The sequence below is a fragment of the Cornus florida genome, unplaced genomic scaffold, assembly GCF_030987335.1.
Source record: "Cornus florida cultivar Cherokee Brave unplaced genomic scaffold, ASM3098733v1 CherokeeBrave_3.0.0_Hap2_Chr03, whole genome shotgun sequence".
NCBI classification, from domain to species: domain Eukaryota; kingdom Viridiplantae; phylum Streptophyta; class Magnoliopsida; order Cornales; family Cornaceae; genus Cornus; species Cornus florida.
In genome coordinates this window covers 16089188-16103998 of record NW_026775573.1, presented here as the reverse complement: position 1 = coordinate 16103998, position 14811 = coordinate 16089188, and the positions used below count along the sequence as shown (strand labels likewise).

Here is a 14811-nt window from a genome sequence, read left to right as displayed (position 1 = left end):
GTGCCTGTGCCAGTGAACTACTAATCTGTACACCAGACTGTTGTGTCGACACAGTAGGAGTATCCCTCCTTGCTGGTAGTGAACCCTGAGAAGACTTGGCAGGTTGTAGTGGTGGCGGTGGTCTGAAACCTGACTGAACTGTAGCCGATTGTGACAGCCTCTGCTGTGACCCTCTGCCACTACCGGTGCCTGCTCCTCGAGTAGGATAATCCCGGATCAGATGGCCTTGCTGGCAATGAAAACAAACCACTCCACTTGTATCAGACCCAGCTGGCAAAGGAGTGGTAGAAGCGGATTGTGCAGACTGCTGCCCCTAAAACTGAAATGAACCACTCTTGTTCCTCTTCCAAGAAGATCCCTCTGAAGATGGCCCTGCACCCCTCTTTTGCTTCAACTGCTCTCTTCTTGCATCCTTCTCTTTATTATCAGCCTCTAGCATCAAAGCCCTTTCCACTGCTTCAGAGTAAACCTTAATGAACTGTGCCGTGATCAACGGCCTCATCTGATCATTAAGACCAGAAACAAACTTCCGAGTCTTGTTAGCTTCATCTTTCACCATTTCTGGAGCAAAGCGAGAAAGTGAAGTGAACTTGTTCTCATATTCCGCCACTAACATACTCCCTTGAATAAAGTTATGAAACTGGTCTTGTAACTCCCATCTTTTGGAAAGCGGAAAGTACTTTTTATAAAACAATTCCTTGAACTTGTCCCAACTCATCTCCTCCACCTTATATCGGCTCGTAACCGACTTCCACCATAGTTTGGCATCCTTAGCAAACTTATAAGTAGCTAGGATGATCTTCAAATGATCCTCCGTCACATCCATTGAAATTAGTTGAGTCTCAACTTGATCCAGGTAGTCATCTGCTGCCATTGGATCCGCACCGCCCTCAAACATAACCGGCATCAGCTGAGAAAACCCCTTAATGATCTTGAGACGCTTCTGAGCTGGCGTTTCCTCAACTTGAACTGTAGGCTGTGGTGCCGACTGCGACTGAGCAGCAATCTTGCCTTCACGGCATTTTGCAACAAACGATTCAACTCCAGTGCCACAGAACCTTCACCCACTTCTACGGGTGCTTCAATATTATCCCTCCTTGTGGGGACAACTCTCGGGGGAATCAAGTCCCTAAAAAGTATGTCCTCATCATTTAGCTCCTCCGGATTGGAGCTGGAGCTCTCTCCAACATCACCCCTAGTCGGTCTATGGCCAACTTCCCTGGTTTCCTCATGCTGTGACATCGTTCTATAAAACAAAGAAAACAATTCAATAACGATAACACTAAGGTCCAACTGTGAACAACCCAACGCAAAAAGATACTGTACAAACATTTAGCATGTAATACTATACAATGAACACATTAATAGAAGCATATAGGCACATAAGCACGTAAGCAAGTAAGCAGTTAAGCATGCGTTTTCACATAGTAAAACACTTTTGCAAATAAGGAAATAACACTGCAAATGACTTCCTAGACAACCCTAGGTAAGCTTCTACCCGTCGTCCTAATGGTATTCGAACCATCACTCTGATACCAAATTTGTAACGACCCTAAACTGATACCATTTAAAAAAAAATTCGGCATAACCTCCCCTAAAAAATGGGCCTACCACAACCTGTTTAAAAGAATTTTAAACCTGTCCCAGCACAAATACAATTAACATACTTCAACATTCCATCCATCCGTTCATTATACCTCAACATGGCTCATCTCATGGTAGAACATCTACATACCATTTAATCCCAATTATCATAATTACAGTCCCAAAATATAGTTACAATAACAAGAGTTTCACAAATCTCTAAACCAAATATAACAAACTAAGATTTTACAAAAATATGAGACTTAATACAAAAATAGCAAAAAGAAGTCTTTTAATCCAAATTAGGCCTGTGGTGGAAAGTCATCCGCCACTTCTTTCCCGTTTCCTGAATTTTTTTTATTAAATAATAGGGTGAGCATAAAGCTCAGTAGGTAAAACTTAAGACACGCCTCTTGTGTCCCAGTGAATTCAACCAAAGAATAGAGCAATGGGAATGGGGGTCATACTATGCCGAGATCATATCATATAACAATCAACTCAAATATAAACAATATAATGTAATGGGAATGCAATGCATGTCAATGTCGCTCCCTATTTTCACATCTCAAAAATCATCACTTTCAAACTGTTAATATAACCCGCCCTTTGGTGACCCCTCAGTGACACGAGAGAAGGATTGGCTAGTGTCCCTGACCCTTGGTACCCCCGCGGCGTCATTATGGACCCAGCTAGCTCAACCACGCTAGGGCGACTCCCTAGTTCCCTCTAGGCTATATTAACACTCCGGCCCTTTAGTACCCCCGCGACGACCGGGTTTTCATAAAACATTTTTCATTAAACGCTTTCCCAAAATCCCCCTTTTTCATTTCAAAACAATCTTCCCAATCATGACCCATGGTATACATATATGTTTTGCTTTCACAATGCCATAGAATTAAGAGATTTTATATTTCACATTTAAATATACTCTACAAATATTGAGGAAAAATTACACATGCCATCACATATCATTTCTAAAAAATTTTACAACAATATAGGTATGCTATATCAACTATTAAATAAGAAATTAACCAAATAAACACGTTCGCATACAATTCACATAGCCCATTTAATCACAACTTCTCATATAACATCTACATCATCCTCAAGACAATTAATTCATAATCAAGCATGCTTTACAACAATTTAGCAGATGTAATTCACATAAGAGCAAGAAAAAGGGGAATTAAGAGCCCCTACCTCAAATTTGCACAAAACCCTTAAAATGGGTCTTGAATTTCGAACTCCAAGTAGGGCACCAAATCTGGAATTGTTCGTATGGATGCGAAGAGCTCGTAGTGGGCTTCGTTTTGCCTCAAACGCCTCTTTAAAACACTAAGAGATGAGGGAGAAATTAAGCTTAATTGTGAAGAAGAAAAAAAAAAAAAAAAAAGCAGCGGGAGAGAGAAGAAAAAAAGAAAAATAGTGGGTCTGTAATGACCCATTACCCATTACCCATTCCATAGACTTAAAATTGGAGTGGGTCCCACCCATTTTTTTTTTTCCCACACACAGACATTACATAAACGTTGTAAGACATACTTTAGATCTTAATCACGTATTGTTGGGACTGTAATTACGATACGTGGATTAAATGGTATGTGGGTGTTCCACCATGAGATGAATTATGTTGAGGCATGATAAATGGATGAAAGGGATGCTGGAATGTATTATATATTTATTGTTTTGGGATAGATTAAAAATGCATTTAAACAGGTTGTCGTAGGATCCTTTTTAGCGGAGGTCATGCCGAAATTTTTTTTTTATTAATGATATCAGTTTAGGGTCGTTACATTAAGAATCCTCAAACATTCTGCCAGGGAACATTCTTGAGTGACTGAAAGCTTGAGACAAAAGTAACTACTCGGTGCCCTAATCCGTTAACTTTGGGCCTGGTAAAATTCCTTCGTTTCGGATTATAAGATACCAGACCACCATCACCATTACAAGACATCAAGATCTCTCCACCATTCCATACTGTGATGGGTTGAACTGGGCAATATGTCAACCACGGAATGGGGTTTTTCAAAATGCAATCTCTACCCCAAGACGTAGCTACTCCATAATCTTTCATTGACCATAGATCAAACTGATCCAATTGAGCATCAACATCAAGTACCCAGAGGCAGTTCCCTAGCACTCCCAAGCTGACAGAACATTCCAAATCCGGAGGCAATGGAATTGAGCCGAATTGTTCGTCGTCAACATTCCAATAATATATTTGAGAACGAGTCACAACCCATTGGATAGCCCCGTTCAAATTAATCCCAACCTTACCCACTGATGATGACATAAGTAAGAATGGTGCATCTCCCATAATTCTCCATATACCAGATGCAAGACTAAAAACCTCAACCAATTTACATACAATTACCACCTTGAACTGGCCGGAGGCCGAACTACTTCCAAACCCATAAGCCACAATCGTAAAATTTTTCTCTCTTTTTCGTTTCCGTTTTGGGTTTTGGAAGGGCAACATATTCTCCCATAATTGGGTTGAGCATGCTTACATTGTTATGGTAGTAATCCGAGAAACAGAGTAAACCATTGCAAGAACCCAAGAATTCTAGTTTTAAACTGGACGACATTGCCATCTGACGTTGAAGTTTTCGGAACCACAACAGTCTGTAACGTAGACGAGTGTAGTTACAGTCACGGTCCTGTAGTTCAACTAATGAACAACCATTAAGCGATGGAGACACAATATTGATGGAGGGTGATGTTGCGAGACGAACATTGTTGAAATAAGGGTCTAAGGGTAAGTTGAACCAAGTTTTGCAAACACACCTGGACTGTAAGAGGGTCCTGATTGGAAGCCGAGAAAGAATGTCCATGATGATGAAGTCAGGCAGATCCATTATGGGAAAACCACGAGTGTAAGAGTGTTTCTTGCTGCTTTCCATCCTGTTGATTTCTGTTTTCTGCTTTTTCTTCACTTCTTCTTTGCACATATGCACGGCTTCGATTGTTGTTTGTGTGTCTTTTAATTGATCGCACACCCAAAACGCACAAGAAAACCCTAGAACAGAAAGGCCCTACAATCTGTGTGTTAGCCCCTTGACATGATTTGACACTGTAACACTGTGTGTTTGGAATGAGAGGAACGGCTCGAATTGGATTAGGGAATTGAATAAAAAAACACTTTTATGATTTTTATCAGATCTATTAAAAAATTACTGTCGGTAAAAAAACGTAGTAAGTGACAAGTTACTTTTTATAATTAAATTATTGTTTAATTTATTTGGTAATAATTTTTTTAAACACTTCTATTACTAAATTTACAATAATATTCTTTAATATAATTTCACAATATTTGATAATAGCAACTTTATTGAGAAATGAGTTTAATTGTTTTTATAAAAAATAAAGAGAACAAAATTATTTAATGAAAATAGTTACTTAAAATATTGGCTTTAAAAACTCTAAATCTTCAAATATTTTACTGAACTAAATGTAGTAATCATAAAAAACACTTCTAATAGTTACCAAACACAATAAATATAATTTTTAAAGAGCTAATTTCATAAAACCCCTACTATTTTCAAATTTTGATCACAATCCCCAACTTATTTAAAAAAAAACTCCTACACTTAAAAAGTGATCACATTACCTCCAATATCCATGTCTGACCCGTTAACCGAGCTGTGAATAACAAATTTGACCTTGCTATTATTTAATGTTAAATTAAAAACTGAAAATAATTTTTCTAAAATTACAAAACTACACTCTTCTTCTTCACCCCTCTAAAACTCTCTCTCTGAAACTCTGTGATAGCGTGATAAAAACAGAGGAGGAGTTGGTGGTGGTGGATTCATTTTTGACCAACTTGTGATGGTTGTGAGATAGTGGAGGCAAGCGCTAAATCGGAGTGGGACAATAAACCCTATAAATCGAACCATGTTTATCCTCCATCGTGTGATGATTGACCGTCGCTTGAACAAACGGCTCAAATTCTAGAGCTTTGTGTTGTTGTCGAGGAGGAGGAAGAGGAGAAACATGACCTTTTTTAAAATGGGCGTGACCGGTTCTGGTTCGATCGAGCAAAGATATGAATTTCTTAAACCTGTTAACGGCGACCACCTTGTAATTGGCATCAGCACTGTTCATGGACTTTACAGTTTACACAATGACCTTGGTCGCCATGCTGGCACCAACGATCTTCAAAGACTCAATCCTAATTTCTTACCAATCGCAACACCAAACCCAAATCAATCAACATGGTCACTCTTTCTCTCAACACCCTTAAAACCATCCTCCGTCTCCACCATCAAATTCATATGTCCTTCCCCCCCCCCCCCCCCCCCCCCCCCCAACGGCAAGCTCCGCTACCACGACACCATACCCACCTCCTCTTTGTCGAACTCTCCATCTCCTATTTATCGAACTGTGAGAATTTTAAAACGAAATAGGGGAATGAAGATGACAAGGATATTTTTTAAATTTTATAAAAAAAAAAAATCAGTTTTAAATTTAACATTAAATAGTTTGGTCAAATTTGTTATTTCACAGCCCAATTAACTGGTCGGGTATGGATATTGGGGCAATGTGATCACTTTTTAAAAATATAAGTGGTTTTTTGAAATAGATTAAGGGTTTATAATCAATATTTAAAAGTAGTGGGATTTTATAAAATTAACTTTTTAAAAAAATAAAAACACTTTTAAATTAAAGAAACAATCCCAAACAAGCTCTTCATATATTTGGAATTGGTAGGATTTTAAAAGAGATAAATTTATCAAGAAATTTCATAAATTGGACGAATGCTAGAAAAATTGAAAGGATTTGAAAACGTCTTTTCACAGTCTCTTCTTTCCCATTCAAACTTATTTATCAAGTTTTCATTCCCTCTCATTTTTCACGAAATACAACTAATCAATCTTTATATTTTCAATTGACGTTAAGTACTAGTATTTCACTCCACCTAGGGATATTTGCAATCTAAACTGATCAATCTTTTTAGTATTTTTTAACAAAGTATTAAAAAATAATTGTCAATAAAGTTGATTTTTGTACAATATTTTGAAAAATACTGTTCTAAAACTGTATATTAATTTTTTTTGTTTAAATTTTTCACTATTAAAAGTAAAATATCAGCTCGGGATGTGGGAGTATCAATTAAAGGATAAGAGTTAAGTACAAAATATACCCTCACTATTAATAAAAAGATACAAAATAAAAACCCTACTATTTTTTTTTTTTTTTTGTTGCAAAAAACCTCCTATTATTTTTTTTAGATGCAAATTGCCCTTTAATCAGCCATTTTGACTAATATTTTATTTTTATAAAAATTCCAAAATACCCTTTTAATAGGGTAAAAGGCATCTTACCTTCGATTATTAATTTATATAGAACACTATTTCATCAATTACTAATTACTTTCCATTATTAATTTATATAGGGCAAAGTACAGAAAACCCCCCTTCGACTTGTAACATTTTCTAGTAAACACCCCTTATCTATTTTTTTTTATCAAATAACCCCTCTCGCCTTGTAACATTTTTTCAATAAATACCCCTTGTCTAATTTTTTACCAAATAACCCCCCTCAACTATCTAAAGGGGGTAAAAGAATTTATATTTGGACCAAAATGCCCTTTTATTTAAATCTTAATTATCTCAAACTTCAGAAATTCATATCTCACAAACCGTACATTTAAAAATTATAAATAATATATGCACGGAAAGCTTATGAAATAAGGATTCCAAAAATATAAAATTTGTATAATAAGCCTTTATAACTAAAGAAAAATAGGCAATCTAAAAATCTACTTTAACAATTTTATTTTATTTTTTTTAAAAAAATATTCAAAATATATGCAAGAAAATTTTCGTAATCATTCATTTACATATGGAGCCGAATATATAAAAAATTTAGTGCCAACAGAGATTGATTTCATGAGATATCATATTTTGTGTCAAAGCATTTTTATTCTTTTACAGACTCACTAGTCAAAAATAAAATAAAAATGAATATTCGGTCTCTCTTGGGGCTAATTGTTTTATATGTTATGCCCCATATGAAAATGAATAATTTTAAAAATTTTATTGCAAATAACCCAAGTATTTTATATAAAATAAAATAAAATAAGAATGTTGCAGTAAATTTTTAGATTGCCTATTTCTCTTTGGTTATAAAATTTGTTAAATAAATCTTATATTTCTAGAACCCTTGTTAGATATTAATTTTTGAAATTCGAAAAAATTAAAATTTAAATAAAAGGACATTTTGGACCAAATATCAACTCTTTTACCCCCCTTAGATAGTTGAGGGGGGTTCTTTAGTAAAAAATTAAATAAAGGGGATTTATTAGAAAGGGCTATAAGTTAAGGGGGGTTCTTTGGTAAAAAATTAGATGAGTGGTTTACTGGAAAATGGTACAAGTCGAGGGGTTTTTTTTCTGTACTTTGCTCATTTATATATTTAGGCAATTACTAATTACCTCACCTTATTAATTTATTATAATGACATTCCTGAGGTTTGCCAATTTATTATTATTATTATTATTCTTAGGATGTGAAAGACTGAAGCCTTTAACTTCAATTGCAGGTTTGACTAATGCTTTGGATAGGGAAGCTTCAGGAGGAGAAGTCTTATCAGTAATACACTTAGTATTAATTGTATTTAATACTGTGTCTATTCCTGTTTCAATTCTCCCAAGCTGAGATCCCTTAGTATTAATTGTATTTAATACTGTGTTTATTCCTGTTTCAATTCTCCCAAGCTGAGATCCTATCGTTTGCAAACAAACACTCGTATAATTGTTCTGCCTGTAAACATGAGAAATGTCTTTCTTAGTAGCATTACAGGATGGATCAATTATTTTAGGTTGGCTATAAGCCTTGGTTTCCACTTTGGCACCACTGTCAGGGTCAATCCTTTTCAGAATTAGATGTTCAGTGGGAGGATGGACAGAGTGATAAACCTTATCTTCAGATGTGGTCCATGTTTTGAGAAAATCATCCAGTATGTTTATATTAACAAGAGAATGATTGGTCATAAAGAACCAAGAAACAAAAGGTATAACCATTTTGCGTTCTTGTAGAAAATCATAAAATTGAGTTTTAAAAAGCTGTAATTGTTTTTGGTCAAAAGCTTTAAAATACTAATTTCTGAATTCTTTATATTGATCCTGTTGAAATTCAGTATTAATGGCAATTCTATCTGGGACAAAATCCATTAAAACTAATATTCATGAGGGTCATTGATGTCTGTAGGATCATCAAATTGATCCTTGACAGATTTATTTCCGATTCCCATTTCAGATGGAGTTGGGCTGAATTCAATTCCAAATTGGCGACGAGACATACCTATTAGTGCTTTCTCGTAGACTCCTCTTGGAATTTGATTCTGAGATTGCTGTATTCCTTTCAGCTTGAGTTGATTTGAACCAACGACTTGAGGGAGATCGTCCTTTCTGTAATCCGACGAAATCGAATGGCGAGAAGGAGGACAAGAAACATGATAAGGAAGATGACTTCCTTTAGATGATGTAGATCTAGGTAGATCTATTGATTTTCTGAAATTCAGAAAAACATCACCATCTTGGTCCTGAATAATACAGTCCAAGCTATGATTAGCAATTGGCTTTGCCGGAACTGCGTTAGAAATCGTCCAATGTTCAGGAAATGTTATTTCACTCCAAGGAATCATCCTTTTTGTGGCAACATTTGATGTGTACATATTGGTGTCCCATAACGCTGTCACTCCTTTAGAGTCTTTGCGTATGGTATTTGGACACATAGTATCAAGTACTTTGTAATGGATGCGATAAATAACACGTATCACTTCCGATCCAGGTAAATAATCATACCCATAGGTCTGAACACGAAGACTGACGGCCTCATGGATATTTTTATCTGTTAAAGATAAATTCAGACTAGGATAGACATTAAAATAAACCAGTCCATGACATAGACTGGTTTCCAGTGCACCCATTAAGGAAGGGTGAAATTTCAAACATCGAGCATCCCGAAGGGTTGCTTGAATACAAGCATCCATACCTAACAAGGTTAAAGGTTTAAAAACAATTTGAATCAAACCTATATGGATGTACTTATATTTGTGCATGTGCCTCTGAAGGTCACGGGAAGACAATAACTTAATTATTGTATCCTTAGTGCTTAATTGTATGGTCTGTTTCATGGTCTTGACAGTCCATAGATCAGTTAAATTAAGCATTCCGATTTTGTAAATGCTCTTAGCACTTACTGGAGGGATAGTCCATCTGTTCAATTTATTTTGAACATTGGTCCATTCCACTAATTCAGTATTTTTTACCAATTCTGAATCCTGGTTTTCCTGTACTCCTGAAGAGGAGGAAGAAGATGGTTTTAACATGTCTGTCAATTTTTGTTAATGCTTTAAGGTCTGCATAGTATAAATATTATAATATTATATAATGAACAGTAAGTTACTATTCTGTCGTCGTTCTGCTTAAGAGAGATTCTATTACTCGTCTGGCAACGATTTACTGGAAACAATACCCTGTGCAGCAATTTAATGCAAAAAGCGGGCTTTTAAATTCCAACGCGACTTTTGGACGACCCATAATTGAATCTGGGATAAACATAAGTTAGACAAAATAATAGTCATATTGTTCATGACATAATTACGATAATAATCATGCTACCAGTACCTAATAAGCATTAACAATAAAAAGTTAAGCCATCATGGCTCTGATACCAAATAATAGATGGGAAATCTGATTATCAGATTTACGAGGTTATTCATCAAATGTTGAGGTATAGCCAAGTTTGTAAAATCAACAACAATACTGACCCAACCATTGCTAAATTTGTCGTTGCTGGTTTTACAGGCATCCTTAAAGGATGGTGGGATAATGTTCTCACCGACATTCAGAAAGCTGAAATCTTTTCTGCTACCAAGATAATTAAAGATGAAGCTACCCAACAACCCGGACCTGCTCCGGATGCGGTTTACACCCTCATCACTACTATTATCCAACATTTTGTTGGCCCCGAAGGCGCTAATAGTGAACGGAGTCGTGAACTTCTACAGAATCTAAGATGTCCATCTTTAACTCATTTCCGGTGGTACAAAGATGTATTCTTGGCAAAGGTTTTCCAACTTAATGATGCAAATCATGAGCACTGGAAAGCCAAATTTGTAGATGGTTTACCAACCTTCTTTGCTGAAAGAATCAGGAAAAAGCTTAGAGATATGAATAATGGTATCTCTATCCCTTACAGAAACTATACCTATGGTGGATTAGTCAACATTGTAATCCAGGAAGGTCTAGCTCTCTGTAATGATCTGAAGTTACAATCCCAGTTAAAAGCACAAAGATTAACTGGTAGGAAAGAAGTAGGTGAATTTGGTGATCAATTTGCCTACCAGACTCCCTTATCTTATCCTAAACCTAGGAAAAGAAATAAGGTTGAAAAACCTTATAAAAGGAAGTATTCTAAAAGAAAGAATTATTCAAAGGAAAAGGATAATTCTAGACAGTATACTAAGCCTAAAAGGAAATATATTCCTAAAGCAAAGGGTAAAGGAAAGCCCAAAGCTAAGGCTAAATGTTTCAAATGTGGACGTATAGGCCACTATGCAAACAAGTGCAGAACTAAGGAGAAACTCAGTAGTCTTCACATAGAAGATGAACTGAGACTTCAATTAAGTAAATTGTTACTTAATACTAGTTCTTCTGAATCAGAATCATCAGCTGATTATGGAGATGTTGTTATGGAATTACAGTCTTCTTCTTCCTCTTAAGCAGAAATTGGAAATCCTAGATGTTCCTGTAATCCCTCTCATGATGATTATTATAAGGCAATTGTTGAGATGAATGGGTTAAGCTTAAATGTTTTGACTTCGACTCAACAATCCTTATTGGATCTTATAGATCATATCCAGGATCCTTAAATCAAGATGAAAGTCTTTGAAATAGGTTCTGCTCTGGCACGATCTAATGAGGATACGGATAATCCAGATTTTCTGAGAGCAGAAAATCATTACAGCATGAAAGAAGTTCTAAGCAGATTAGAACACCAAGGACAAAATTCTCGTCCTGCTAATCTCCCGGATCTCAAGATGGAGATTAATCTTTTAAAAGAAGAAATTCGCCAGTTAAAGTCTCGTCAACATAAGATGGAACTGGAAATTACTCTTTTAAAAGCAACATCTGTAACTGAACCTTCATCATCCTAGATTGAAGTCCCTCAAACCGAAAGCACAAATTATCTTCAACTCTTGAATCAAGTTACTTACCAAAAATGGTATATCTCTATCAATTTGGTAATTAATCAAGAGTACACTATCACTAATGCTATTGCCTTAGTTGATAGTGGTGCAGATATGAACTGTATGCAGGAAGGATTGGTTCCTACTCAATATTTTGAGAAAACCACTCAAGGTCTTACCAGTGCAAGTGGTGGTAAGATGCAGATTAAGTATAAACTTAATTATGTTTTCATTTGTAAAGAAGGTATTTGTTTACCATCTACTTTCTTACTCATCAGGAATATGGCACAACAAGTTATTTTGGGCACCCCCTTTTTAGCTTTGATCATGCCAATTGAGAAAATTGATTCTCATGGAATATGCTCTAATTTACATGGTCAGTCAATCACTTTTTAGTTTTTGACCCCACCAGTAAACAAGCATATCAATGCTCTTAAAGATAATATTATCTTTAAGGAAAAACAACTGAATTATTTGCAAAAGGAGGTATCCTCCTTAGCAATTAATCAAAGATTGGTACAACCCACTGAGCAACAGAAAATTGAGTCAATACGACAAAACTTTCTAAAGGAAATCTGTAGTGAGATTCCTAATGCTTTTTGGGCAAGAAAGAAGCATATTGTTTCTTTACCCTATGAAAAGGGATTTACCGATCTCATGATTCCTTCTTAAGCTAGTCCCAGCCACATGAAAGCTGACTACTTGGAATTATGCAAAACTGAAATCAGCTCTTTAATGGCAAAGAAGCTTGTCACTAATAGCTACTCCCCCTGGAGTTGCAGAGGTTTTTATGTCAATAAAAATGCTGAAAAAGAACGAGGAATTCCTCGATTGGTTATTGATTATCGACCACTTAATCTAGCTTTGAGTTGGATCCGATACTCAATTCCCAACATCAAAGATCTTTTTGATAGGTTACAATCTGCTGTAATCTTTTCTAAATTTGATCTTAAATCTGGATATTACCAGGTACAGATAGCAGAAGAGGACAGGTACAAAACAGCTTTTTACGTACCTTTTGGACAGTACGAATGGACAGTAATGCCATTTGGATTAAAAAATGCCCCTTCAGAATTTCAACATATTTTGAATGACATATTTAATCCTTTTACTGAATTTTCTATTGTTTATATTGATGATATTCTTATATTTTCAAAATCAATCGATCAGCATTATAAACACTTGAAAATTTTCAAAGATGTTATTTACCGCAATAGTTTAGTAGTTTATGCTCCTAAACTAAAACTGTTTTTAACTGTGGTCAGATTTCTTGGTCATGAAATTTGTGATGGAAAAATTAGACCTATTAATCGCAGTATTTAGTTTGCTTCTAAATTTCCAGATGAAATTAAGGATAAAACTCAGCTTCAAAGGTTTCTGGGTAGTTTGAATTATATTCGAAATCACTACAGAGATCTTGCACGGGATACAACAATTTTGTACAACAGGTTAAGGAAATCTCCTTCCCCATGGACTTTGGAACACACCAAGGCCGTCCAGAAGATTAAACTCAGAGCCAAACAAATTCCTTGCTTAGCTCTAGCCAATTCTTCATGGTTCAAAATTGTGGAAACAGATGCATCCAATATTGGATATGGTGGCATTCTTAAACAGAAGAATCCAAATACAGGAACTGAAGAGCTTGTTCGCTTCACTTCAGGAACTTGGAAAAATGCACAATTAAATTATTCAACCATCAAAAAGGAAATTCTTTCTTTGGTTAAATGCATTTATAAATTCCAAGATGATTTAATCAATCAGAAATTCTTGTTACGTATTGATTGTAGTGCTGCTAAACAAGTACTGGAAAAAGATGTAAAGAATTTGGTTTCCAAACAGATATTTGCTGGTTGGCAAGCTGATTTATCTGCTTTTGATTTTTCTATTGAATATATTAAAGGCAGTTCTAATTCTTTACCTGATTTTCTAACTCGTGAATTTTTGCAGGGTTCATGAATCAGCCCCCCCATGGGCAGGGCCGGGGTAATACTCCAAAGGCTCGTGGCAAAAATAAGGCTAAGGCCAAAGTGGTTATACCACTAAATGATGATCAATTTCCATATTTGGATCATGTTGTTGATCTGCTCAACACACCTTCTAAAGGAAGCAGCAGTACACAACAGAAACAACAGAAACCAACCATGAAAGAGGTTCTTGAACAAAAGACTCAATGGATACCTAATCAAAGGTATATTCAGACAGTACTGGTACTGGATTCTCAGGATGAGCAATGGATGCCAGATCCTTGGGAAGTGAAATCCAGATATTTCCAAACTCAACAATATGCTGCACCGGATAGTCGCCATAGATATATCTATGAAGCCATTCTTACTGAAACTTCCTCTGTGGAGATCAACCACACGAAACAATTTCCGAATTCCAAAGATAGTCCTCTTACTTATAGTAAAGCTATCTTTAAGAGGCTTATACGGCCTAGTGACTACAGATTAAATCCTAATTTGCCAAGGAAAATATCCTATGGTCACAGTTACAATTATTGAGATTATATCTCAGCTTGGACATATTCATTCTTTTATCAAAATCCGAAGCATAAGCATTCTTGGTTCTTCAAGATATGCCCTCAATCAGTTAAGGCTGATTTCCCAAACTGGGTTATACCCTGGTGGGCTATATTTGGCCCTGATCTAGATATTTTGCCAGAGTCAATTCGGCAGTTATACTTGCCATGGCAACAATTTCATCCTCAATTACGGGGACAGGATAATATTCCTGTAGGGAAATCCACCCTCTTGTTCTTTACTGAATTTGGAATCCCTTGGATTTGGAAATGGGATTTCCAATGTGGTTATACCACTGACAAGTTACCAGTCCTTCAGAGGATCTTTTATTACCGATGGTGGTCCGGCATGACTCAAGACCCTATCCAAGCCCTCCTCCATCATATCAGAAAGAAAACACTGGAATACATGGATATGGTTCCAAAGTTAACTATTCCAGAACCCGAAATCTTTAACCCATTTGAACTTTTTAAAGATATGATCAGAAAACAACAACCATTAATTACCG

General features: G+C 35.9%; 1 protein-coding gene across 1 annotated transcript; it reads right to left on the bottom strand.

The window, feature by feature from the left end:
- Positions 1 to 3983: 3983 nt before the first annotated feature.
- On the bottom strand, positions 3984 to 4535 carry LOC132301169 (F-box protein At3g07870-like). Its single transcript, XM_059798443.1, has one exon. The coding sequence runs from the start codon at positions 4533 to 4535 to the stop codon at positions 3984 to 3986; it is 552 nt and encodes a 183-aa protein (XP_059654426.1).
- Between the last annotated feature and the right edge of the window lie 10276 nt (positions 4536 to 14811).